The sequence below is a fragment of the Pelophylax lessonae genome (assembly GCF_965119305.1).
Source record: "Pelophylax lessonae genome assembly, chromosome: 4".
Classification (NCBI taxonomy): Eukaryota; Metazoa; Chordata; class Amphibia; order Anura; family Ranidae; genus Pelophylax; species Pelophylax lessonae.
Window position 1 is genome coordinate 505,902,221 of NC_138771.1, and position 27,805 is coordinate 505,930,025.

The 27,805-nt window shown below is 45.3% G+C and overlaps 1 protein-coding gene across 1 annotated transcript in view; it reads left to right on the plus strand.

Annotated features, from left to right (window-relative positions):
* ITPR2 (inositol 1,4,5-trisphosphate receptor type 2) overlaps nt 1-27,805 on the plus strand; it is a 611,059-nt gene that overhangs the window by 169,100 nt on the left and 414,154 nt on the right. The window contains exons 6-9 of the mRNA XM_082252924.1: nt 2,989-3,087; nt 3,171-3,254; nt 8,954-9,100; nt 9,399-9,494. Coding sequence (XP_082109050.1) covers nt 2,989-3,087; nt 3,171-3,254; nt 8,954-9,100; nt 9,399-9,494 — 426 coding nt within the window. The remainder of the gene's footprint in view (nt 1-2,988; nt 3,088-3,170; nt 3,255-8,953; nt 9,101-9,398; nt 9,495-27,805) is intronic.

Consider the following 27,805-nt stretch of genomic DNA (forward strand, 5'->3'; position numbering starts at 1 on the left):
TTCTTACTGCTCTGACAGTGAAGAACCCCTTACGTATTTTAAGGTTAAACCGCCTTTCCTCTAGTTTTAGTGAGTGGCCACGTGTCTTATTGTATTCCCTTTCTCTGAATAGTTTGTTCCTTATGCTAGGGTCGCCAGTACAGTATTTGTACATTGATATCATATCCCCCCTCAATCGTCTCTTCTCCAGAGAGAATAAGTTCAGTGCTTGTAGTCTTTACTCATAGCCGATGCCCTCCATTCCCCTAATTATTTTTGTTGCCCTTCTCTGGACTCTCTCCAGTTCCAGCACATCCTTCCTGAGGACCGGTGCCGGGACTGGACAGCATACTCCAGATGTGGCCGGACCAGAGTCTTGTAGAGAGGGAGAATAATCTCTTTATTTCTGGAGTGAATCCCCTTTTTTATGCATCCCAGTATTCTGTTGGCTTTGCTTGCAGTGGCTTGGCAGTCTACCAGTACCCCTAGACTCACCCAGAGGTTCCCCCCCTAGTGAGTAGCTTGGTTTCTGGCACCCAAGTGCATTACTTTACATTTTTCAACATTAAACCTCATCTGCCATGTAGTTGCCCACCACATTATTTTGTTCAGGTCCGCTTGTAAGGTTTCCACATCCTGCATAGAAAATATTGGCATGCTTAGTTTGGTATCATCCGCAAATACTGAGATTGTACTAGATATCCCCTCCTCTAGATCATTTATGAATAAATTAAACAGGATTGGTCCCAGGACAGAACCCTGGGGGACCCCACTTTCCACACCCGCCCAATCCGAGTACTCCCCATTAATCACCACCCTCTGGACTCTCCCCTGGAGCCAGTTCTCTATCCAGGTACTCACCTTATGGTCCATGCCTACCTTCCTTAGTTTGAACAGTAAGCGTTTGTGGGGAACGGTGTCAAAGGCCTTTGCAAAGTCCAGATGCACCACATCCACAGGCTTAACTTTATCTAGGTGGCAACTCACTTCATCATAGAAGGTTAATAGATTGGTTTGGCAAGAATGATTTTTCATGAATCCATGCTGATTACTACTAATAATACCGTTTTCATTACTAAAGTCTTGTATGTGGTCCCTTAACCACCCCTCCAAAATCTTGCAGACTACTGATGTTAGGCTGACCGGCCTATAGTTACCCGGGATATATCTCGGCCCTTTTTTAAATATTGGTACCACGTTGGCTTTTTTCCAATCAGCTGGCAACATGCCCGTCTGTAAACTATCCTTAACCACTTCCCGACCGCTGCAAGTACATATACTGCGGCGGTCAGTCCCTCACAGGCAAAGTGACGTATATATACGTCACTAGCCTGTGAGGCTCTGGGGACCGAGTGCGCTCCCGCGCGGTCACGGACCCCCCCGCGCGTGTGACCAGCGGACCTGATGTCCACCGGTCACTCGGCGATCGTCGGGGGAGAGGGAGAAAGGCAGGCGGCTAGTGTAAACAAGCCGCCTGTCATTCTCCCCTGTGTAGAAACAATGATCATACGGTTCTACTATGTAGGACCGTTGATCATTGTTCCTACAGCTCTAGCCACAGCCAATCACAGTTAGAATCACGCCCCTCCCTCTCAAATAAAGTTAACCCCTTCACTGCCAGTGTAATTTTACAGTAACAGTGCATATGTATAGCACTGATTACTGTAGAAATGTAACCCGAAAAGTGTCAAAAATGTCAGTCAAGGGTCCGATCTGTCCGCCGCAATGTCGCAGTACCGCAAAAAAAATTACAGATCGCCGCCATTACGCGTTAGAAAAAAAAAAAACAAAAATGACAAAAATCTTTCCCTTTGTTAGTAAACGCGATAACTTTTGCGCAAACCAATCAAAATACGCTTTTTGCAATTTTTTTTTTTACCAAACATATGTAGCATAAAACAAATTGTCCGAAAATGTTAAAAAATGTAGATTTTTACATTTTTTTGGGGGGGAATTTCATATAAAAAAATGTGAAAAATATTGTTATTTTTGCAAAATTGACGCTCTTTTTTTGTTTATAGCGCATGATCAAAAAATCACACAGGTGATCAAATACCAGCAAAAGAAAGCTCTGTTTGTGGGAAAAAAAGGACGTCAAATTTGTTTAGGTACAGCGTCGCAATTGTCCGTTAAAGTCACGCAGTGCCGAATCGCAAAATACCCCCTGGTCAGGAAGGGGGTAAAATCTTCCAGGGCTTAGGTGGTTAAAGATCAAGAATAATGGTCTGGCAATCACCTGGCTGAGCTCTTTCAGAACCCTCGGGTGCAAGCCATCTGGTCCCAGTGATTTATTTATGTTGAGTTGAGGTGTACATTCAATGGAAGACTGCGAGAAGGCAGGTAAGTGTTTGTTATTGCAGAAGAGACATAGTATGCCTCTTCTGCAATAAAGAGCTGCCTGCTTGGTAGTTGTTTTATACTACTTGAAGGGTAACTCCACTTTCGTGGGAACAAAAATTGCAAAAAAAAAAAATATATAGCATATACAATTTCATGACAAATCATATTGTAATTGAATGTTAATAAAAATTACCTTTCCTTTTCAATCTGCAGCACTGTCATTTTCTGTAAAATGCAATGCAATAGGGTAACCTGGAGGTGTTCTGTACACAGAATGTGTACAGAACGCCCTCCAGAAAAAAAGTCAGATTTTAGGCATCCCCTGCAACAAAAATTTATTTTTTTGTGAGATACTCTCAAAGGGAAAAAAACGTCTATAAGGATGCAGACCCTGCCACCTTCCTCATTAGAACACTGCAGCTGCAGCAGCTGATTGATGATTATGAAATCACTCCCATTCTTATTCATTTTGAGTATGGACACAGACAAACATACAGCTATTTCTTCAGAATAAAAAAAGGTAGCAATCTGCAACAAATTGTGTTAAAATCCTTGCAATGTATATAGACCACCCAGAGGGGGATGTTTTTTTTCTCAAGAAAAGAGGAGTTACTCTTTAGGCTTGGTTTCACATGAATTTCTCCTCTGATTCTCTGTGTGTCTGTGTAGGTGGTCGTAGGCGATAAGGTAGTTCTTATGCCGGTGAACGCCGGCCAGCCACTTCACGCCAGTAATATAGAACTTCTGGATAACCCCGGCTGTAAGGAGGTAATGTAATCTGATTCTGTATGAAGTTATCACAATTAGATGTGCTTTGTATATGTATTAAAATCATTGCATGTTTGTTTCAGGTGAACGCGGTTAATTGTAACACAAGCTGGAAAGTTACATTGTTTATGAAGTATAGCGACTATCGGGAAGATGTTCTGAAAGGGGTGAGTTTCTAACAGCTAAAATTATAAACAGGAGTGTTCCTTTGGAGGGCAATCCCTGGAACTTGTGACATTGAAATAGGACATTACAACATCATCAAGTAGCCCCTCCCCCACTAGGCCTGTTCTCACGTGCCCTTTTTCCTGCAATTCAAAAAAGCAGACAGAAATCTTAAGCCGGCTGTTAGTTCTGTGACAACGTGGTATCTGACAGCTGCTCTCTCACTAACAATGATCGGGAACTAATCAGCATACATTCTGATGGTGTGATTAGTCACAGCCAACCATTTTGATCACATGGCTTTGTTTACAAACAAGCCAGTGCCAGCTGGCTCAGCTGTCATTGTGCCTTGCTTAGAGAGTCTCACTTTGACAGATGCAGGTAAAGTGATTTACAGACTCTGAAAAAAAAATACTTTAATAAAAAGTTTAAATCTATACACTAGGCAGGTATAAAGGACATAAATGAATGCAGCTTTGTAAACAATAATACATCATTAAGTGCATTTTTTTTAATGCAAGCAGTGTAAGTATCTAAATTTGACCTGGTATCAGCTTCTTGCAGTACTTGTACAGCAGGGCTGAAGTGTGAGGAAAATCTATACAAGGGGCAAATCAGTTCATGTGCTGTCAAAAAGCATGCTGATAGGAGGGGAAAGCAGAGTGATAGAGGGATGAGCTCATTACTGTGCATTTCTCCCCTCACTGTCCAATGGGCTTGGGTGAGTCCAGGGCAACCTGCGCTAAGGGGAAGTGGGCAGTGTTGGCCATCTGACTGAGGACATGTAGTGGCAGAAAAAAACACAGTGGGGGAAGTCTCTGGACTGAAGCTGAAAGTTTTGATAATTCTTCCCCACTGTGCCAAAGGAAAGCCTTAGGCTCTTTCACAGTGTTTCTGCGGTAATGCGCACATAAACGCAATGCATGTTAAAGCAGAGTTCCACCCAAAAGTGGAACTTCCGCTCATCCGCTTCCTCCCCCCCTCTGGTGCCACATGTGGCTCCTTTCAGGGGGGAGGGGGGAACGGGTACCTGTTTTTGACAGGTACTCTTCCCCACTTCCGGGAGACAGCGGCGTGACGCTTTCCCCTGGAAGTTTTGTCCTCCTCCTCCTTCCCCCGCCGCCAAGCCAATTAGGCTGGCCATACATGATACAATTTTCTTTCAGTTTTCTGTCAGATTTTCTTGAAATTTACCTTCAAGTATGTAGTACGAAGGCCTGCCTAATTGGATACAAGTGAATGTGTTGTTTAGCTTTGACCTCACATTATGTGGTTTGTGGTAGATCTGACAGAAAATTGTACAACAAAAGTTGGACATGTATGGCCAGCCTTAGAATGCGCAGCGAGCTTCATGCATGCACAGTAGGGAACCGGCTGTGAAGCCGACAGGCTTCATCGTCGGTTTCCCATAGAATGAATGGTGACGGCAGCACCTGAGAGCCGATCAGAAAAGCGGCTGGAGTGCTGACATCGCGAGCTCCCTGGTCAGGTAGGTGTCTATTTATTAAAATTCAGCAGCTACAGTATTTGTAGCTGCTGACTTTTCATTTTTTTTTTTTTTACAGCTGGAACACTGCTTTAAGTGTAATAAAATGATGTAAAGCCTGCCCTTTATTCTAAATGGCACAGCAACAAATATTCTGACATTGCAGGAACAGATGGATGCACCAATGCAAAAAGTGTGCTGGTGCAACACATTTATTCTGAGTGGGGCCCAGATGCACTTTTAGTAGATATGCATTGCATGCAGTTTTTTTTGCAGCCCGCATGCTGGAAGGTATCTTTTGGTGCATTCATATTGAATGGCACTTCATTGCATCAAACCAGCACACCTAAAGTGTTCACCTTAAGCCTCCATTCACACTTGTCGTGCAACTTTGATGCAACTTTTAATGGGTGCGACTTGGGTGCACCTTTGGTTTTCACCAATAGTAATGCACAACTGTCGCATGTGTAACTTTCATGCAACTTTTGAGGGTTTACATTGCAGTCTATGGTACTCAAGTCACATGAAAGTCAGACCAAAGTAATGTAGGAACCTTTTAAAAGTCGCTTCGACTTTAAGTAGCACATGGTTGTCTTTTAAAAACTTGGAGTGCAACTTGTCATGCAATGTTAGTGTCCAAAGTCGCATGACAAGTCGCTCAAGTGTGAATGGAACCTTACAGAAAAAATGAAAAGATGAAATAACACGGTGAACCCTCCCTAGCCCTGGCCCCTGCTGTACTTACCCCTGTAGGTGCTGAGCTGTCAGTGCCCACGCAGCCCAAAGTAACAATCCCAAGATTTTAAATCTCAGCTTTTCCCCATTTTCTCTGTGCAGTTTTTCTGGGATGGATGGGTTAGTGCCGGCACAGAGATTCACTTTGATTCATCCTAGAAGCCCTGCACAGAGGAGAGGGAGAGGACTGGGATTTCAAATCCCAGGACCACATCTCAGCACCCACAGATGTAAGTACAGCAGGGTCTAGGGAATGGGGGTCAGGGGTACAGTGTTAGTTCACCTTCACATTGTTTCTGAAAAGGTGAATTAGGTGCATTGCTGCATATTACCAAAGAAGGCCCCATTCACACCGGTGTACTCAGGCGTAAATCCATGCGATAGATGTTCCGTGCATCCGTGTGCAGGCAGTCCCATTCATGTCTGTTGGGAAGCAGCGGCTGCATGGATACAGCTGCTGGTCCCAGTTTGACAGCCATGCAGGTAGGAATGCAGACAGTGTGCAAACATGGCCCTTCGTACGGATGTACAGTATGCATAAGTACTCCCCTCAAATAACTATGCAACCATTATTTAGGAAGTGAAATAAGTCATAGAGGTATTGTCAAGTAAGCCAGCACATTCCACCACTGCTAAATTTGGCCTGGGCGTCATTAAACTCCAGTAATGAAAGGGTTAGTGTGGACTGAATGGACTTTGGCCCAGAGGCAGTGTTTTCTGGACAGCATTATCAGTTGAACAAGGTCCTTTATTTATTTCCTGAAAGGTGAATTTGCTTTAGGCTGGGCTTATGGTAGTATCCCTGTACTCTGCTTACTCAGAGAACACTTCAATAAGCTACACATGAAAATGGACACGCCATCTGCAAATCACTGGAATGGTGACCGTATCTTCAGACAATCTCCTTATCACCGTGGTTGTCATTTCCCTGTCAGTGTTGTGATTTTGAAATCTACCTGCAGCTTGTGACATGAAAAGAATGTGCAGGGCGTCTCCGTGAGTAATGGAGTCGCCACAGCAACCGTGTCACCAAAGTGTAAACTGTAGAGACTCAGAGGAGCCCATGCTAAATAAACAAGGCTCAGCCCGAAACCTCCAGAGAGGAGCCGTGCAACAGGATAAATAGAAGTTTGAAGCCCTTGGACCAGTTTGATTCTTATGTTACATTTTTTGCACGTCATTTTAGGCATTTGTTTTGCACCTTTTGCGTGTAATAGAACGTATATGCACGTTCACGCATTCACGCGCACAATACATTCCTAGCGAACAATAATTTATATTTATGCACATATGAACAATCTTTTGTGCATATGTGTGTATTTGCCTGCACCGGCGCAAAATACTGACTGGGAACACAGATTTTAATTTTTTCTTTTTTTTTTTTTTTACTTGAGAATAAGCAGCGCTTATTTATGTGCCTGTGTATGCACATTGTAAACAATAGGCTGCATTCTAGATCAGTAAAAAAAACCCGCTATACTGACCTTTTCAAGCTGCAGTGTGGAAGAGGCCTTACACATGAGTGGTAATGCATGCTCTGTTTTTAAAATGGAGGTCCACCCAAAAGGGGAAGCTCTGCTTGTTTGCCTCCCCCCCCCCCCCCTCCATTGCCACATTTGACACCTTTGGGTAGGGGGAGGGAGCAGGTACCTGCTTTTGACAAAGTCAGCTGGAAGTTCAGCCCCCCCCCCCTCCTTCCCCCACCACTTCGCTTCGCGCATGCGCAGTAGAGATCCTGCTGTGACACACCTGAGAGACGATTGAAAAATTTGGCTCGGGTAAAGATACTGCTAGATTCATGGTCCGGTAAGTCTCCTAATAGTAAAAGTCAGCAGCTACAGTTTTTGTAATTGAAGAGACAAGAACTCACTGCTCAAGGTGGTGTAATTGCCTGATGACTCACATCGGTGCATGCCCCGGCTCGCCTCCGTGAAAACTTGATAAAGGAAAAGGAATTGGCAGCATCCAGATTTATTGACTGGACATCCAAATATGACAATCGTGACAAGGTAGACGCGTTTCACACACTGACTGTGTGCTTAATCATTACATAATTTTGACTCAACCTGGAGTGCTGCCAATTCCTTTTCCGTTATACAGTTTTTGTAGCTGCTAGCTTTTATTTTTTTCTGAATTAGCCTGGAGCTCCGCTTTACCCCAGGCCAATTTTGACATTTCTCTCATACATGTAAAAATCAGCATTTTTTTTGCTAGACAATTACTTAAAACCCCTAAACATTATATATTTTTTAAGCAGAGATCCTAGAGAATAAAATGGGTTTTGCCACACAATATGTGTGCAGTGGTGTTTCAAAAGCAAATATTTTGGAAAAAAAAACACTTAATTGAATTCTAGTGAGCACAAGTGCAATATAGTACCTGATTTTTTGGTAAAATATAAAAGATGATACGCCAAGTAAATTGATACCAAACATGTCATTCTTTAAAGTCGGGCACTCCCATGGAACAGCAACAATAAATTATCCATAGGCGATGCTTTAAAAGCCTTTACATGTTACCAGTTTAAAGTTAGGGTCCTTGCACACGGTCTGCTTGCGCCGGCGGACTCCGTGCTGCTCAGTGGGGATCGGCAGATCGATCCCCGCTGAGCAGACGGATGACAACTCCGTCTTTTCTCTGTGTGTGGAGACGGAGGTGTCAGATCCTCGCTGTCCTCTATGGGGGAACCGTATTAGAACAGACCACCTGTCCTATCCCATCCGATCCGATCCACTGGACGGATGGAAAATAGGGTTTCCATCTGTCCGGATTTTACGGACAGGATCGGAATCGGATAGCAGGGGGTGTCAGCGGAGATGTCTCCGTTGACATCCGCTGCCCCATAGGGATGCATGGAGGATCCGATCAGGTCCCCCTAAAAAAAATGACAGGCGGATCTGATCGGATCGTTCGTGTGAAAGGACCCTTACACAGAAGGTCAGGTGCTAGAATTATTGCTCTCACTCTGACGTTTGTGATGATCGCATGTGTGGTGTGATTGCTGTTTACAAATGTACACGGGACCAACGTGCGTGTTCGCCTACGCACAGGGGTTAGAGGGCACTTTAAAATGTTTTATTTTATTATTTATTTTATTTTCCTTTTTTCTTACATTGTCCCTTTGGTTTTTGGTTTTTTATTAACTTTATTGCTCTCACAGTGGTTGAACAACATCCCTTGTGATATCATGGGCTGAGACAGGTCCTCTTTATGGAGAGATCTGGGGTCTATCAGACCTGATAGCTCTCCTCTGGCCTCCAAAGCACCCGATCAAACAGGGAGTGCTTGTGCACTCAAATGAAATCTCAGTGTTATCAGCCTTCGCAGTTTTCTTCCATGAACTACAGAACGCTTGCCCCCTATGTTATGTAGATGACAAAGGGGGGAGATGTTTTTAGCCAAATGAATAGGGAAGCCTAGACATGAAGGGGGTTAAAGAAGTCTTTGTAATGTAACTAGTGCAATCTGGTATTTCCACAGGGCGACGTGGTCAGACTCTTTCATGCAGAACAAGAGAAATTTCTGACCTGTGACGAATATGAAAAAAAGCAACATATCTTTCTCCGTACCACCTTACGCCAGTCTGCCACATCGGCGACCAGCTCCAAGGCCTTATGGGAAATTGAGGTAATTCTCTTTTTTTATTTATTGCCATACTTAGAGCACTGTCATGGATACAGAGTTCAGTCCAAGCAATAACATTGCAGGGTAGATAAAGAAATTTGAAAAAGTGTGCAGGCGAAGCAACTGTGTGACCCACAATAAACAATGTTTTTGTATTTTCTTACTTGTAAAGGAGAAACTTTGTAGCTGCAGCCTGCAGAAAATCATTTTTTTAAACATGAATAGCATACCTTCATTTTGTTGGCTATGTCTTTCCCTGTCTTGTATCGATCCAATGACCTAATCACTTCTGATCCTATAGGTCGTGCATCACGATCCGTGCCGAGGAGGAGCCGGGCAGTGGAACAGCCTTTTCAGGTTTAAACACTTGGCTACTGGAAATTACCTGGCTGCAGAGGTGAGACATTTATTAAAGCCCAGCTCTATCCAGAATTATTTTTCTTTTTGGTTAGTGGAGAAGGCATAAATTCTCTGTCTAGTCCTAATCGCTGTCTGTGTGCCCACCAAGGATATTTTCTCTTACTTCTGTTCGAGTGACACCCTGTCTTATCAATGGGGGTCACAGACAGAAAGTTAAAGAAGATATTCATACATAGTTACATTGATCCAGCTTGGGCCAATGTAACTATGTACATTATATAACATACAGTACCTGGCTGATGCACTTGGAAGCTGGAAATCAGACACAGTCTACTCCAGTGATCTCCATTTGCTTTCCCGGTCCTGTGCTGGCTGACTGGCCTGCTGCATTCTGAACACAGGAGTACAGCTGCTCAGCATGGGCACCATTCATAAAATTCTATGCATCTGATTGGAGGAGATGGAAAGGCAGGATGGTATCTTGCACAGTTGTAAAGGCTTCTCTCCTCTTCTGAAATTGTTTATTCTAATTCGACTGCACCAAGTAAATGCCTACTCCCCAAGATTAATTTCCATGCATCAATATAATACTATAGCTCTTTTCTCCTCAGCATTATTGTCCCTGGCGCACCCCATTAATCCATGTCCTTAATCCAGGTTCCAGTAATCCATGTCTTTAGTCTGCTTGTCTTCAGCAAACTGTTTGCGGGCTTTCTTGTACATCATCATTAGAAGAGACTTCCTTCTGGGATGACAGCCATGCAGATCAATTTGATGCAGTGTGCGCATTGATAGGCTGACCCCCCACCCCTTCAACCTTTGCAGCAATGCTGGCAGCACTCATACGTCTATTTCCCAAAGACAACCTCTGGATATGACACTGAGCACGTGCACTAAACTTCTTTGGTTGACCATGACGAGGCCTGTTCTGAGTCTAACCTGTCCTGTTAAACCGCTATATGGTCTTGACCACTGTGCCGCAGCTCAGTTTCAGGGTCTTGGCAATCTTCTTATAGCCTAGGCCATCTTTATGTAGAGCAACAATTCTTTTTTCAGATCCTCAGAGAGTTCTTTACCATGAGGTGCCATGTTGAACTTCCAGTGACCAGTATAAGAGAGTGAGAGCGATAAAACCGAATTTAACACACTTGCTCTGTATTTACACCTGAGACCTTGTAACACTAACGAGTCGCATGACACCACTGAGGGAAAATGGCTTATTGGGCCCAATTTCGTGTGTTGAGTTATTTTGAGGGGACAGCAAATTTACACTGTTATACAAGCTGTACACTCACTACTTTACATGTCATTTCTCCAGTGTTGTCACATGAAAAGTTATAATAAAATATTTACAAAAATGTGAGGGGTGTACTCACTTTTGTGAGATACTGTATATATACATGGATTTAAATCAGGTGGAGAGAAGGTAACATATCGCCTCCTCACCACCTGTCAAACACACTTGGATCGCTTTTCAGAGGAGCAGCAGTACCTGCTTCACTTATGAATGAGCCCTTAATTGCATTCGGCAGCGGTACCCTTAGGGCTTGTGCACATGTAAATTTGGGGTGTGGTAAAACCCTGCGGTTGAGTCTGTTTTACTGACCCCACTCCCTACCCGCTTTAGCTGCTGAGGCAGCAGCCAAAGTTGTACACGTATAAAAGGAAAAATGCAGTGCTGCATTTTTCCTTTTATATGTGCTTTTGGGGTTTGTATATTTGCAGTAATTGCACGCTGCTGCTTTCTGACCATTTAGGCGCTGACATTAGATTTATTGACTTTTTGGAACCAAAGTTGTACACATGCCGCAGCAAGTAATTAAACCCTCTGCTGCTTTTGGTGGGTGCTGCTGCCTGCCAATAGGTACCCATTCAAGTAAATAGGGCCACTCTACAAGCGCCCCGCAACTGCATGCCTCTGCAGGGTCCAAGGGGTTAAAGCAGGCCTGCTGTAAACCCTGGTCTGCTGTACAGCACAAGATTGCAGGGCACTGGAATGGCGGGTCAGCAAGCCCAGACTGTGATCTACCAGTCACCTGGTCGAGATCTACTGGTAGATTTTGAAATATGGGTTGCTGACCCCGATCTACATAATCTACTTTTAGGTAAAAAATAGAAAACGAAAAATGTATTTTATTTGTGGCTGTTGTCATGGAAAGTGATGCTGTGGAGTGTGGACATAAGTGACATTTTATAACTAAAACATTCCTGATCTCAGAGCTCCTGAAGGATCTGTTTTATTGCCGTCTCTTCAGAAACGTGGAAAGTTTTTCAATGTCACCCAAACTGCAAAGTGTTGTCTCAGCATGCTGGCTGGGGCCTGACGTAGCTGGAGTCGGGCCAAGCCAAGCCGAGTGCTTAATGTTACGCCTTGTGTTGCTTTTTCATTTGCATGCAAAGTTTGCCTTAAAACTGGCTGCTTGACTGTGCTGCATCTTTATATCCAGAATTGAAACCAAAGCCAATTCCTCATTGAGTCAGTAATAAATGTATCCATTGCTACGGTTTTCACATTGACTTTCTGAAACGCTCCTGCCTGTTTATCAGTTTTATTCATTTGTTTGATTTCTTACATTGTTTTGTACATTTTTCTCATTTTTTACTGATTGATGCGGTTGTAGAGTAGTTGGTGCTAGAGAGTAAACTGCAGTCTGCGCACTGTGCGGCTTACAGCAGCTTTGTGGAACAAGCAGAGTTTGGCATGTGGATATGGATGTTCGTTATGTGAAACCCCACTCACATTTCTCACATAAAGTGCAAGTAGATTTAAAACTGAACTCTGGGATAAGCAACTATTGTCTAAATACAAGAATCAGATATATTCATTCTCCATTCTTGATGAGCTTTGTGTATTTCTTCCAGATCTGTACAGTGATCCAGTGAGAAATTGTCTCTGTGCAGGAGCTTTCTGTAATAAAGACCGGTCACTGCTACTCTCTCTCCTTGTGCAGGGTGACTGGTCTTGTCTCCGCCCCCTCTTGTAATTGTTTGCAGGCAGCTTGTAGTGGATGGAGCTGCTGGGCTCCTCCCACAGCTCTGCTTTCTGTGCGGGCTATGCACAGCACAGTGATGATGTCACAGGTAATTTTACAAGGTAATAATAAGGGTCTCCAAAGGCGATTAATGCACACAAAGCAGATTTATATTCTTGGTGGCTATTTAGGAATATATTTAAATAAAAGCTTTTGTGACTAGAGTTAAGCTTTAAATTATGATATATGTGTATGCAAAAAAGTTTGGTTTACAGCTATGCAAAAGAGCATGATTTACAGAATGATATGTAATGGTTTCAGAGATGTAGCTGGATGAAAGAAATACTATATACTATTTATATTCTGATATGTTTTTTTATTTTACATATACACATGTAACTGTTCAGACTTTAGCTGCATGTACATCATCTGTCAAAGAACCTGCTGTCTGGAAGGGAGAGCAGAGTGAGCAAAACGATCGCTTAAAGTGTCACTAAACCCACATAATAAAAAACGAATAATAAATGCTGTATTACATGCTGTTTATACTCATTCAGTCACTATGAGATGCATTTATTGTATTCTGCAAAAAACCTGGTTGATCCTGTCTGCTCTCTATCGCCACCTTCAGTTCATGTCCCCAATTCAGCTAGGGATTTTGCAGCTGTGGTGTCAACTCTGCACATGCTCCACTTTCAGTGAGATTCTGTACTGTGCATTTCCTCCTATCACATCTGAGAAACCCATGTGTTACTGTTGGGATTCGAACCTGTGACCAGCCACATCCCAGGCAGTAGCCCTGCTTACTAGGCTACCGTCCGCTCTGAACATTTCTCCCTGAACATTTCTCCCTGAACATTCTTCCCTGAAGCCTATTATTTCAACCTTAGTCTTGCCAAGCCTTGCTCATCACCCTTGATTCCCCACACCTGGTACTTCCCTATATAAGTCCAGCCCCTTGCACTCCAGTTTGCTGATTATTGAGCTCCTGAGCCTAGATCAAGCGACTCCTCACCTGCTGCTCTTATCTTCTACCACAAATCCAATGCTGACCAGGAATTGACTACCGACTACTCTTCTGCTTTGTCCCTACCTACTGAACTGCTACCTCTGTTGCCGATCCGGATTGTCTGACCTCGCTTACTGCTGCCCGCCCCGACCTTTGGCTCGTCTAACTTCTCTCTGGTTATCCCTTGTCTGCTCCTCTGCCTTCGGACCGAACCTACACTCTGCCTGGCTGGGTGATCCTGAGGACCGCGTCCTGGTGTTAGCTTGCAGCGCAGTCTATCCCCACCATCTGGGGCTCTAGTGAAAACCAGCTAGCACTTAGTTTCCGCACCTCAGGTGAACCTGTGTCCTCATCAGAGTACTACGCAGTGTCCATCCGGTATCCAGCACCTACTAACTGCCTGCGGTCTTTGCCACTGGGCTCCACTCCTACCTCCGGCCAGCAGTCCTCTGACTCAGGTGAGCCTGTAGGATTGTTACAGAATAATCAGCCCAACTATGGAGTCCGCAATGACCACTCTGTGTAGACAGGTCACTGAACTTCAAGAATTTGGTACTGCGTATCAGGAGAAATTTGCTCAGCTCCAAGAAGTAGTCAAAAGCCAACAGAAGGAGATTATTGAACTACAGAGACAACTCCTAGACGTCCGCAGCGCGGCCGCAGACACCCGCATGCCACTCCCATCAAAATTCGGCGGTGACAGACGCCAGTATCGGGGATTTCTGAACCAATGCCGCATCTATTTTCAGATGAACCCGGCCCCGTTCACCACCGATAAAAAGAAGGTGCTATTCATGATCAATCTCTTGACGGATGAAGCATTAGCATGGGCGTCACCATACATGGAGTCTAGCAATCTGCTCCTGGACAACCTAACCAACTTCATCACCGCCATGAGCCTAGTCTTCGATGACCCCAACCGCTGTGCGACGGCCGAGGCGCGACTACATAGTCTGCGACAAGGGAGAGGCTCCGTCGCCGAATATACCGCCGAATTTCGCCGTTGGGTCACGGACACCACCTGGAACCCAGCAGCACAGAGGAGCCAATTCCGGCGAGGCCTGTCCGAAGCAATAAAAGACGAACTCGCCAGAGTTGAAGCCCCGGACGATTTGGATGACTTTATTCAAGTATGCATCCGGATAGATCAAAGACTCTCCGAGAGGAAGAGGGAAAGATTCTGGTCCTTGGACCACAGACCCACTTACTCCTTCTCCTCTACCACCCAGCACGACCCCCAGTCAGCACCTGAACCTATGCAGGTCGACGCACTACGGAGGTCTCTATCCACAGCTGAGAAGGAGAGACGGCTGGCCGAAAACCTCTGCCTCTACTGTGGAGAGCCGGGTCATTTTGCCATCAAATGTCCCAATAAGATTCGAAGAACTATTGCCGTCACGGAGCTAAAGGAGCAATCACAGACTCCAACCCCGCCAGCAGCCCCTGAAAATAACAACACGGCAGCTCATGGATCCCACTTCATCATCCCCATCCTCATCGACATTGAGGGGCGACAACTCCCCTGTTCTGCGATGTTAGACTCCGGGGCGGGAGGCAACTTTATGGACCTAACCTTCGCCCGTGAAAAGAACATTCCACTGACAATCAAGGCAGCCCCTGTTGACCTGGAAACCGTCGACGGATCCCCACTCTCCTCGGGGCCGGCGACTCACGAGACCATTGAACTACAACTCCTTATTGAACCCGATCACCACGAGAAGATCCACTTCTCGCTGATCGCTTCCCCGAAGTTCCCGGTGACCTTGGGCATCCCATGGTTGGCCACCCACAACCCCTCGGTGGACTGGGAAACCCACTGCATACGGTTCCCGTCCAAGTTCTGCTCGCTGAATTGCTCCCACAAACCCGTCCTTCCACCCGAAGACACCACCATCTCTGAACTTTCCGTCAAGGATCTGCTACCCCCTCAATACCGCGAGTTCCAGGATGTCTGCGACAAGAAAAACGCAGACAAGCTGCCACCACACCGACCCTACGACTGCCCTATAGAACTGTTGCCCGGGGCTGAAATACCCTTTGGCAGTATCTACCCCCTCTCGGAGCCTGAACTCAAGGCCTTGAAAGAGTACCTGGACGAGGACCAAAGGAAGGGGTTCATCCGGCCCTCTACCTCCCCTGCGGGAGCCCCCTTTTTCTTTGTAGAGAAAAAAGACTCCTCCCTGCGTCCCTGCATAAACTACAGGAAGCTTAACGACATTACCGTAAAGAACCGGTATCCACTTCCACTGATTTCAGAACTCCTTGAGAGACTCCGTGCAGCAAAGATTTTCACCAAACTTGATCTTCGAGGGGCCTACAACCTCGTCCGAATCCGCCCTGGGGATGAATGGAAGACCGCCTTTCGGACACGTTATGGTCACTTCGAGTACCTAGTCATGCCTTTCGGACTCTGCAATGCTCCCGCCACCTTCCAGCACTTCATTAATGACGTCCTCAGGGACATGCTCGATCTGTTTGTAGTCGTTTACCTGGACGACATCTTGATCTTCTCCGAAGACCTCGAGCAGCACCGCGAACACGTCCGCAGGGTACTGCAGAGACTCCGACAGAACTCTCTCTATATCAAGCTAGAGAAATGTGAGTTTGAGCGAACCACCACTCAGTTCCTCGGATACATCATCTCCCCAGAGGGCCTAAGTATGGACCCGGGGAAGGTCCAAGCCGTGATGAACTGGCCCATTCCAAGAAACGAGAAGGAGATACAAAGATTCATTGGCTTCGCCAACTTCTATCGGAAGTTTATCCGGAACTTCTCCAAGATCATAGCACCAATTACCCAACTCACCAAGAAATCAGTCCCCTTCTCCTGGACACCAGAGGCACAGGAGGCCTTCACCAAGTTGAAACTCCTCTTCACTTCTGCTCCAATCCTAATCCACCCAAACCCCGAGCTGCCATTTACAGTCGAAGTGGATGCATCTGACTCTGCGGTGGGGGCTGTTCTGTCACAACGGACAGGGGAGAAGATGCTACTACACCCGTGCGCATATTTCTCCCGCCAGATGTCCCCCTCCGAGAAGAATTATGACATCCGGAACAAGGAACTACTGGCGATCAAGGATGCCTTCTCTGAGTGGAGACACCTGCTGGAGGGAGCCACCAACCCCATAATCGTACTAACTGACCACAAGAACCTCGAGTTCATCCGCAGCGCTAAGAGACTCTCAGCCAGACAGGCCAGATGGAGCCTATTCTTTTCCCGCTTTAACTTTCTCATCACCTATTGCCCCGGATCAAAGAATGGTAAGGCTGACGCCCTCTCCAGAATGTTTTCCGAGCCCTCGCAGAGTAACAAGGGCCAAAACAACATCCTGCCCGAGAGAAGGGTCGTAGGGGTCACCTACTCTAAAGAACTCCTGGGCACAATCAAAGAAGGATACGAAAATGACCCCTTCCTTGCCCATCCCACAAGGAATGTCAGCCTTACGTTTAAGAACGGTCATTGGTTTCATCTGGACCTACAGTTATATGTACCAGAAATCGCACGGCTCGAAGTACTCAGACTCAACCATGACTCCAAGCTGGCCGGCCATCTAGGCACAAGAAAGACCCAGGAGCTTCTCTCCCGCTCCTTCTGGTGGCCAACATACAAGGAGGACATCAAGAGGTACATCTCCTCGTGCACGGTCTGTGCCCGCAATAAGACTCCTCGTTCCTCTCCCGTGGGTTTGTTACAACCTCTCCCGATTCCCTCCCGCCCCTGGGGCTCGATCTCCTTTGACTTTGTGGTAGACCTTCCTCCTTCAAAAGGGATGAACACCATCCTGGTCGTAGTTGACTGCCTCACCAAGATGGCCCATTTCATCCCCTACAAAGGCCTACCCACCGCCAAACAGACGGCCGATCTTATTCTCAGAGAGGTCTTCAGGCTGCATGGGATCCCGGACGACGTGGTCTCCGACCGAGGCGTAGAATTTGCCTCTAAGTTCTGGAAGAACTTTTGCCTGGCACTTGGGGTTAAAGTGAACCTGTCCTCCGCCTTCCATCCTCAGTCAAACGGGCAGACGGAGAGAACTAATCAGACCCTAGAGCAGTACCTACGCTGTTTTAGCTCCCACCTACAGGATGACTGGCTTGACCATCTCTCCACGGCCGAGTTCGCCTACAACAATGCGGAGCACAGCTCAACCAAGCACAGCCCCTTCTTTGCTAACACAGGCTCGCACCCGGTATTCATTCCCCACCTACCCGTCGCCTCCACCCTCCAGCAGCGGCCGAACGCCTAACAACCCTACAAGAGGCACAAAAGAACATTATAAACAACCTCCAGCTCGCCCAGAGCCGCTTTAAACAGGGAGCAGACAGACGCCGCAGACCCACCCCGGGCTTCCATGTGGGAGACAAGGTATGGCTGTCCACCAGGAACCTCAGATTGAAGGTCCCCTCCAAAAAGTTTGCCCAAAAATACATGGGTCCATTCCGGATCTCTGCGCAAATTAATGAGGTCACGTTCCGGCTCGATCTTCCGGACTCCATTAGGGTGCACCCTGTTTTCCATTGCTCCCTCCTCAAGCCATACGTGGAGAACACCTTCACAGGCCGCCACTCGCCCCCTCCACCACCCGTGAAGGTACAGGGTGAAGAAGAATATGTTGTCGCAAAGATCCTCGACTCCAGGATCCACCGGGGAAGACTACAATACCTAATTGGGTGGGAGGGCTACCCTCCCGAGGATAACTCCTGGGAACCAGAAGAAAATGTCCACACCCCCAGACTGGTAAAAGAGTTCCACCAACAGCACCCCGATAAGCCTGCCCCTGCGGTGCCCGGAGGTCACCTTGGAAGGGGGGGAGTACTGTTGGGATTCGAACCTGTGACCAGCCACATCCCAGGCAGTAGCCCTGCTTACTAGGCTACCGTCCGCTCTGAACATTTCTCTCTGAACATTTCTCCCTGAACATTCTTCCCTGAAGCCTATTATTTCAACCTTAGTCTTGCCAAGCCTTGCTCATCACCCTTGATTCCCCACACCTGGTACTTCCCTATATAAGTCCAGCCCCTTGCACTCCAGTTTGCTGATTATTGAGCTCCTGAGCCTAGATCAAGCGACTCCTCACCTGCTGCTCTTATCTTCTACCACAAATCCAATGCTGACCAGGAATTGACTACCGACTACTCTTCTGCTTTGTCCCTACCTACTGAACTGCTACCTCTGTTGCCGATCCGGATTGTCTGACCTCGCTTACTGCTGCCCGCCCCGACCTTTGGCTCGTCTGACTTCTCTCTGGTTATCCCTTGTCTGCTCCTCTGCCTTCGGACCGAACCTACACTCTGCCTGGCTGGGTGATCCTGAGGACCGCGTCCTGGTGTTAGCTTGCAGCGCAGTCTATCCCCACCATCTGGGGCTCTAGTGAAAACCAGCTAGCACTTAGTTTCCGCACCTCAGGTGAACCTGTGTCCTCATCAGAGTACTACGCAGTGTCCATCCGGTATCCAGCACCTACTAACTGCCTGCGGTCTTTGCCACTGGGCTCCACTCCTACCTCCGGCCAGCAGTCCTCTGACTCAGGTGAGCCTGTAGGATTGTTACAGTTACACATGTGGGTGTATACGCAGTAGTAAATGACAGCCCACTTCCTCCCTCCTCCTTCAGCCCACTAAGCAGCCTAAATACAATAGGGGTGGGATATTACATGCGGATTAATGGTGGCTTTGTCTCCCTCTTATTCTAAGACACAGACTGGAGGGATGTGACACAGCCTGTGACTAGCAAAAATCTGTCCACACCAAATTACCACCAAATAATAAAGATTTGATTTCAAATATATATTTGTATGCCAATTTACAGTTTATTGATATTATTTTTTTATTTTTACTTTGTATTCCAAAGGCTGTTTTTGTTGTGAATATGTGACCAGCAGCGGAGGACTAGAAGCTCCTCCTGCTTATGTTTCCCTGCAGACAGGCTGGGAAAGATCTGGGTCATGTGCTGTATATCGATTAGGAAAAAGGTACTTTTTTTTTTAAACCTTTTTTGTTACAATAATTACAGTGCCATTATCCACATATGGAAGAAGAAGGGACAATGTAAATTAAACAGTGTGTGTTTAGTATCACTTTAATAGTGTGCTGCTTTTTCTTCATTGTCCAATCATCAGCTTTGTCCATCTCATCAGTGGATTCTTGATCATACTGTGCTGCAACTGCAGTGCAAGTTAAAGATTTGGCTGTGCTGTGTGGCAGGAGTGTATGGATTGAAGTGTGTGGATTGAAAGGTGGAAAAGAATTAAAATCTTTTGCTAAAAAGCTCATATTTGGGTATAGAGCTGTTTGCCCAGTCCAGCTTTAACCACTTGAGTATCAGCCTGTAATACATTACCAGGCTATGTTTTTGTTTTTAGTGCTGTAATAGTTTGACTGACAGTTGCTATGTCATGCAACACTGCACCTGAATTAATTTTGTATAATTGTTTGAGACTGATATAGCTTTCTTTTGTAGAGCTGTGCAAGACTAAAGAGAAGGCTGGAGTTCAGCTTCAAAGCCCTAATAAAAAAAAACGAAAAGTTCTCCCTTGCAGTGGGGCAGGTGGGGGTGATCAGAGTGGTGGTGGGGGGGGGGGGGGGCAATAGGGGCAATACCTGATGCAAGGCTATGGACTACCTGGGTCTGACTCTAGACTCGGCTCTAGCCAGAGTGTTCCTTCCTCTGGACAAGCTCCAGAAGTTGCATGCTGTGATTCATCGCCCTCTGTCCAGCAGGTGGTCGTCCCTCTGGACTTGCATGAGGGTGCTGGGCCTGATGGTTTCCACCTTCAAGGCGGTCCATTTGCACAGTTCCATACGAGGTCCGTGCAAAGGGAGATCTTGGCCACATGGGACAAGTGTGTAAAGTCTCTGGTCAATTAAATCCAGCTGAGCCCAAAAACAAAAAGGTCTCTGATCTGGTGGCTTCGCTCTCCAGCTCTTCGTCAGGGCAAATCTTTTTCTCCCTGTATTGGACAGTGGTTATCACGGTTGCCAGTCTATCCGGATGGGGAGGTGTCCTGGGTCGGAACTCCAGGGGTGTCCGGTGCAAATCCAATCAGACAGTGCCACAGCCGGGGCTTATGTCAATCACTAGGATGGAACAAGAAGTGTATTCGCTAGTGGCCACCACAGACGCGCTGGTGGCCCCCTGGGGCCAGTATCATCAGATTTACGCCTTCCCTCCTCTCAAGCTTCTGCTGAGACTCTTGTGCAGGATCGAGGCAGATAGGCAGGATCGGCTGTCCCACAGCCCAATCTTCCATCCAGCTTTACAGTCGCTGGCTTTGACGGTTTGGCTGTTGAAAGCCAGTTGCTGAAGAGTAGAGGTTTTTCTGGGTCAGTGATTCCTACACTACTGAAAGCTAGGATGTCTACTTCTAGGAAGATCTACCATCGTACGTGGAAAGCGTACATTTCGTGGTGTGAGTCGCTTGATGTTCACCCTTGCTCTTTTTCGGTGGTTCGGGTCTTCACCTTCCTTCAACGGGGGGGGTTGAGCAGAAGTTGGCCTGGAGTACCATGAAGGGCCAGGTGTCAGCCTTGGTGGACTTCTTTCAATGACCCTTGGCCACACACTCTCTGGTGCGTACTTTTAATCAGGTGGATCGGATCGACATATGACTCCACCAGTGTGGTCCCCACTACCGCCTTGGGATCTCAACTTGGTCCTTTCAGCTCTACAGAAGCCTCCCTTTGAAAGTATTCGGGAGATTCCCCTGCTTACGCTATCCCAGAAGGTGGCCTTCTTTGTGGCTATCACCTCTGCGCGCAGGGTGTCGGAATTGGCGGCATTGTCTTGTTGTTCCCCTTATTTGGTGGTTCACAAAGATAAGGTGGTTCTTCTCCCTTGTCCATCGTTCCTTCTAAATGTTGTCTCTGATTTCCATCTGAATGAGGACATTGTGTTACCTTCCCTGTGTCCCAGGCCAAAACATCCTAAGGAATTGCATTGCATTCCCTGGATGTGGTTCAGGCTATTCGGGTGTACCTGGCAGCTGATGAGTCTTTTAGGAAGTCAGACTCAATATTTGTGCTTACGGATGGGCCTCGAAAAAGACTATCCACTTCATCTGCAACTATTTCTAGATGGATCAGATAGACGGTGACTCAGGCCTATTTGATTAAAGGTCAGGTTCCTCCTTTCCCTGTGAAGGCGTACTCTACGCAGGCACTCAGTGCTTTTTGGACCTTCTGTCATCAGGCATCAGTAACGCAGGTGTGCAAGGCGGTTACTTGGTCGTCGTTGCACACTTTCACAAAATTTTATAAAGTTGATGTGTTGACATCTGTGGGCGCCTCTTTTGGCTGCAAGTTTTTGCAGGTTGCTATTTAGGAGGCTTGTTCCGTCTTTGGGGGGGGTGTACTGTTTTTCAGTTGGGCTCCAGTTGTTTTGGTTGAGCTCCTGTTACCTGGTTGGCTACGGTTTAGCCTTGGGAATTTTTTCTTGTTGTTCCCACCCCTCATGTTTGACACTGCTTTGGGACATCCCAATGGCCAAGAAGATCAGGGGCTGTGTCCGTCTATGAACGAAAGAGAAAATGTGATTTTTGACTTACCGTAAAATCAATTTCTCTGATGTTCATTGAAGGACAAAGCACCCGCCCCTCTAAGGAGTTGTAATACTTCTGACACTGCTTGTAACAAAACTTAGTACCTATAGCAGAGAGGGGGAGTATATCTCCTGGGGCTGCCCATAGGCATAGTCAAGTTTTTTTTCTGCCTAGTGTCCTATTCCTGTAGTGGGCAGTACAACCCAATGGTCATGAAGATCAGGAGCTGTGTCCGTCAATGAACATCATAGAAATGGATTTTACGGTAAGTCAAAAATCCCATTTTACTTTATTTCAATTTGTGAAAGCACAGGGGGCCTTTGTAGAGAATGTTTCCCCCTCCCCCCACACGAACGCACGCACACACGCATAGACACACGGCTGTTAAAAATGTAACAGTAAAAAGTAATTTGACAAAAGCATAATTAGGGCTCATTCACACTGATATTTTGGCTGTGTGGATGAGAGGTTTGTTCATGCGGCTGGAGCCGCCTGTTACTCTATGGTTGAGGTCTCCAAACTATGGCCCTTCTGTTGTTCAGGAACTACAATTCCCATCATGCCTAGTCATGTCTGTGAATGTCAGATTTTCACAGTGCCTCATGGGATGTGTAGTTTTTCAACAGCTGGAGGGCTGTAGTTTGGAGATCCCTGCTTTATGGTAATGCAGCAGCTGTGTGAACACAGCCACAGCTCCTAGTTTGCCAGGTGTGTGGGTGCAGGTATGTGGTAGGCTGAACAGAAGACATATGAAATCCATTTTGCTTTCTCAATCTTCATTCCGATCCGGCATTATATCTCTAAAACAGCAAGTGAAGGGAAATCTCCCCGATGGGACACAGACTCCCAAAAAGTAAAACAGGGTTTAACCTTTGAATAAAAAGACACACACTGACCTAGGTCAGTGAATCAGCGCTCACTGGACCATTTTGGAGGGGACCACATGACCAGTGGTACCACAGATGAATCACCAATATAAATAAAAAAAAAAAAATTTAAAAAAATAAAAAATAAAACTAAAATAAATATAAATGGATAAATGAATAAATTAAATTGGGTAACAATGAAAATATTGCAGGGCAAACAAGATACAAGAACCTCAAGTGTGTAGAAGTCCTAATCAATCATGCGATGATCCCGGATGGATCCTTGCTGATGGAAGAGTACAAAAAGTCCAAATCAGGGTACTGGGGTGAAGATTGGACAGGCAGCTCCTCAAGAGGTAGGGATACCCTCCAAACATGTAACAGAGAAAAGAAACAAGGGCGCCAAGTCATAAAGGTAGATGAACAGCTGTGTAATTTAATATAGTAACTTACATGTTAAAAACAGGTATTCCAATGAAACAGCATGCATGGTGTAAAAGGACAGTCCCCACAGTAGATCCGATGGAAGATGCAAATGAAGGACAGTCACATCTGGGTCCTGTGTGGCGCGTCCTGTGTAGTGGTGAAGGAAGTCCTGAATACCGGCAATGCCGGGTGATGCTGCAAATGGCGTGGGCTCCCTGGCTGGGCCTGATGAAGGAGGAGGTCCTCCGAAACGACGTTGCAGCCCGCCCTCCACTCTCGGTTCAGTGTACGTTCCTGTCGGCTTCCGTGGAGGAACCGACAGACTTGTCCTTCTATTTCCGGTTCCGGGTTATTACCTTCCTGCTGTACGGCAGACAGCGGTGAGGCTCCCCAGCCAGGGAGCCCACGCCATTTGCAGCATCACCCGGCATTGCCGGTATTCAGGACTTCCTTCACCACTACACAGGACGCGCCACACAGGACCCAGATGTGACTGTCCTTCATTTGCATCTTCCATCGGATCTACTGTGGGGACTGTCCTTTTACACCATGCATGCTGTTTCATTGGAATACCTGTTTTTAACATGTAAGTTACTATATTAAATTACACAGGGTTTAACCTTTAACTGTTCTGTTAGAAAAAAAGGAGGGGAGGGGTTGACTTTAGCTGTAATTTATTCATCATATTTTCCATCAATCCGCCCGTATCCTACAGTATCAATAATTTCACTTTCCGTAAACGTATTTACAGGATTAACACACCCATTCACAATTGTTGAATGAAAATGTTGCGTAAACAAGCCGTACATTAGAATCTACCCTGCTGACAGCTCTACTGATATCTGGATTAAGTCCTTCTTTCCCTCTTAGTAATGTTGACCCTGATGGGAACTGCAAGGTCACCGGAACAAATAGGCAGTCTCTGCATTTTGTGAGTTCTACCTGTCAGCTTCACCTGCACTGCCACGCTCTGTAGGAATCATGAACACGCTTATCATTTCTGAGCTGTCAGTTTTATGGCCTGTGTGAAAATCACACTTCAACACAATATCAAATGCTGAGAAAATTCAGTCAGAGTTTAAATCGAAAATATATTTTCTAGAGATGTGAGAAAGCAACAGGAAACATTTTGACTCAACTGACCCTTTAAAGTTGAAGTTTAACCACTTGACCTCCAGAAGATTTTACCCCCTTCATGACCAGGCTTTTTTTTTTTTGCTATTTAGCACTGCACTGCTTTAACTGGTAATTGCGTGGTCATGCAATACTGTACGCAAAATACATTTATTTCATTTTTTTCCACACAAATACAGCTTTCTTTTGGTGCTGCTAAAGTCCCATCCGGTTCCCATTTTTTGAGTAATTATAGAGCTTTCTTTTGGTGACATTTGTTTACCACAGTTTTTTTTTTTTCCAATATATCCTAAAAAAGACCAAAAAATAAACCAAATATTTTCTACTTTCCATTATAAAACATATCCAATAAAAAAAAAAATCAGAATATCAACTTTCTTCTTTAGGCCAAAATGTATTACTACTACATCTTTGGTGACTCCATTCTTCACTCTTTTGCACAGCTGTGCCTGCTATTATCTGACACTTCTGGGTATGTCAGATGTTTTCGCCCCCTTGCAGAGCACTGTGGTTCCATCTGCTGGCTGTTATGTATCTACAGGACATGGGGACTTCTATGTGGAACCCCAGAATACCGTAGGGGCGCACGGCTTCCAATACACCCAAAAGTGTTAGATTACATCGGTGGCCGTAGCTGTGCAAGATGGAAAAGATAGGAGAGCCTGACTGACAAACTGGTTTTGTGTACTTGGAAAATATCAGCATATGTTTAAAAAAACATAGGTGTGAATGACCCTTCACAGAGTGATTCTATTTCAGTTTTTAAATTCTAGCGGTAATTTTCATACCTACAAAGTGGCTGTGTGCTTTCTTTAGTAATGTTGCTCCCTCTAGTGGTCAAAGACCAGAATGCAAGGAGAGCAAAAATATTTGCTTGTATTAAAGTTTAGGGCTCATTCAGATGGCAGAATAGTGCCGTCCGCTGTGAAGAGCCGCTAGCAGATGCTTATGCATCCACCTCGGGGGTGCTGCATGCAGGCAGCCTATAGAAATGCTGGTGCTGACACAATAACATGTAAAAATGTGACATGCAGGCAGAAGTTGGTTAACGGATCCAAATGCAGAGCCTATGCATCCATACTGGCGCTGTGTGGGCCTCCATTTCTATGGGCTGTCTGCACGCAGCTCCAGGGGTAGATGCACATCTGCCAGTGGCTCTGCACTGAGAATGGCACTAATCTGCCGTCTAAATGAGCCCTTTGCCACCTCATGCCAAACACATATTAATTACACAGGTTGTGTGGCTTATTTTGACGGTAATTAAATTCACTTAGAGCCTTACCTGCATTCACCACTTCCCGATCGTGTTATAGCTGAATGATGGCTACAGCCCAGTCATCCAGTTCTGGGAGGGCTTCATATGACATTCTCCTGTGATCGCGCCCGCTGCTGCGCATGGGCAGAAAGCTCTGTGATCGCTATGTCTCACAGATCAGGGTAAAGGGCCAATCACAGCTGCCCTTTACCATTTGATCAGCGGTGTCCAATCACAGCTGATCACAATGTAATCACAAGCCGGTTATTGGCATTCCTTTCCTCACGCTGACAGCACGAGGAGAGGAGAGCCCATAACTGGCTTGTGTGAAAGGGACATTTACACTGATAATCAGGGAACTGTGCCCACCAGTGCTGCCAATCAGTGCCTCCTCATCAGTACCCACCAGTGCTGCCTGATCAGTGCCCATCAGTGCAGCCTATCAGTGCCACCTCATCAATGCAGCCCATCAGTGCACATCAGTGAAATTACCTGTTTGCAAAAATGAGCACTAACAGGAAGGGGATGAAAGTGCCTAGTAGGCAAGTGGTAAATTGGCCTCTGAACCTGTGTAATTAATATGTGTTGGGTTTTCAAGGGATGAAGTGGCAACCCTACCCTAAAATTTATCCACTGGGTAAACATTAGCCTATTTGGAAAGTTAAAAAAATATTTTAAAAATAATTCTTCCAAATTACTTATAATGTAAAAAACGCTTAGGTCAAGTGTTTGATCTAAATTAAATGAGCTGGTTTCCTATGAACACCAGGCAATAGTATATGGTGAGTTCAGGAGGTGCAGTGCAGCAGTGTTAATTTTGGCAGCAAATTTCAATTTAGTTTTAGTCTTAGTCTTAGGACTAAAATGGCATTTTAGTTTTAGTCCCATTTTAGTCTTCTGCAAGTGTTTTAGTTTTAGTCGTATTTAGTCGACTAAAACTCCAGTACATTTTAGTCGACTAAAACGTCCTACATTTTAGTCGACTAAAACTCATTTTAGTCATCTATAATCGAATGGGTGTAGTTCAATTGTAATTTGTAATGCATTATTTTAGCATTTCTCTACAATTTCCAAACTCATTATATACTGTACTACTGCTGGTCCTGGAGTGAAAAATCTAATATGATATTATTAATGGTATTAAGCTTTGAGCATGCACCAGTGTTAATTTTGGCAGCAAATTTTGATTTAGTTTTAGTTATAGTCTTTTGACTAAAATGCCATTTTAGTTTTAGTCGTATTTTAGTCATCTGAATTGTTTTAGTTTTAGTCGTATTTTAGTCGACTAAAATTGTGTTAATTTAGTTGACGAAAAAGTTTTAGTCGGTTTTAGTCAACTAAATTAACACTGCAGTGCAGAGGCTATCAGCAGTGTCTTTAAGAAGGATTAGCTGACAGGTAGTAAAATGTGTGGAGGAAAAAGCTTTTTATCAGTGATCTTCTTTGGAGTACTTTTCAACTCCCTGCTGTAACACATCTACCCACTTCCAGCCCGAGCCAATTCTGGCATTCCTCGCCTACATGTAAAAATCATCATTTTTTTTGCTAGAAAATAATCGGAACCCCCAAAAATTACATATATATATATATGTTTTAGCAGAGATCCTAGGGAATAAAATGGTGGTCATTGCAATTTTTTATGTCACACGGTATTTGCTCAGCAATTTTTCAAACCTGATTATGAATTTTAAAAAAAGCCACAATATTTACCTCAGTTTTTTTTTCGTATAATGTAAACAATGATATTACGGTGTGTAAATAGATGCCTAACATGTTACGCTTTAAAATTGCGCACACTCATGGAATGGTGCTAAACTTCGGTACTTTAAATCTCCATAGGTGATTCATTAAAATATTTTTACAGGTTACCAGTTTAGAGTTACAGAGGAGGTCTTGTGCTAGAATTATTGCTCTTGCTCTAACGTTCACGGCGATAACTCACAAGTGTGATTTGGATGCCATTTACTTATGCAGGCGCGATCTACCTATGTGTTCGCTTCTGCATGTGAGCACAAGGGGATGGGGGCTCTTTAAACATTTTTTTTTATTATTGTTAATTTATTTTATTTTTTTACACTTTTCTTTTCATTTTCATTTTTTAATCACTTTTATGTAAACATTCCTTGTAATAGGGATAGGGCACGACAGG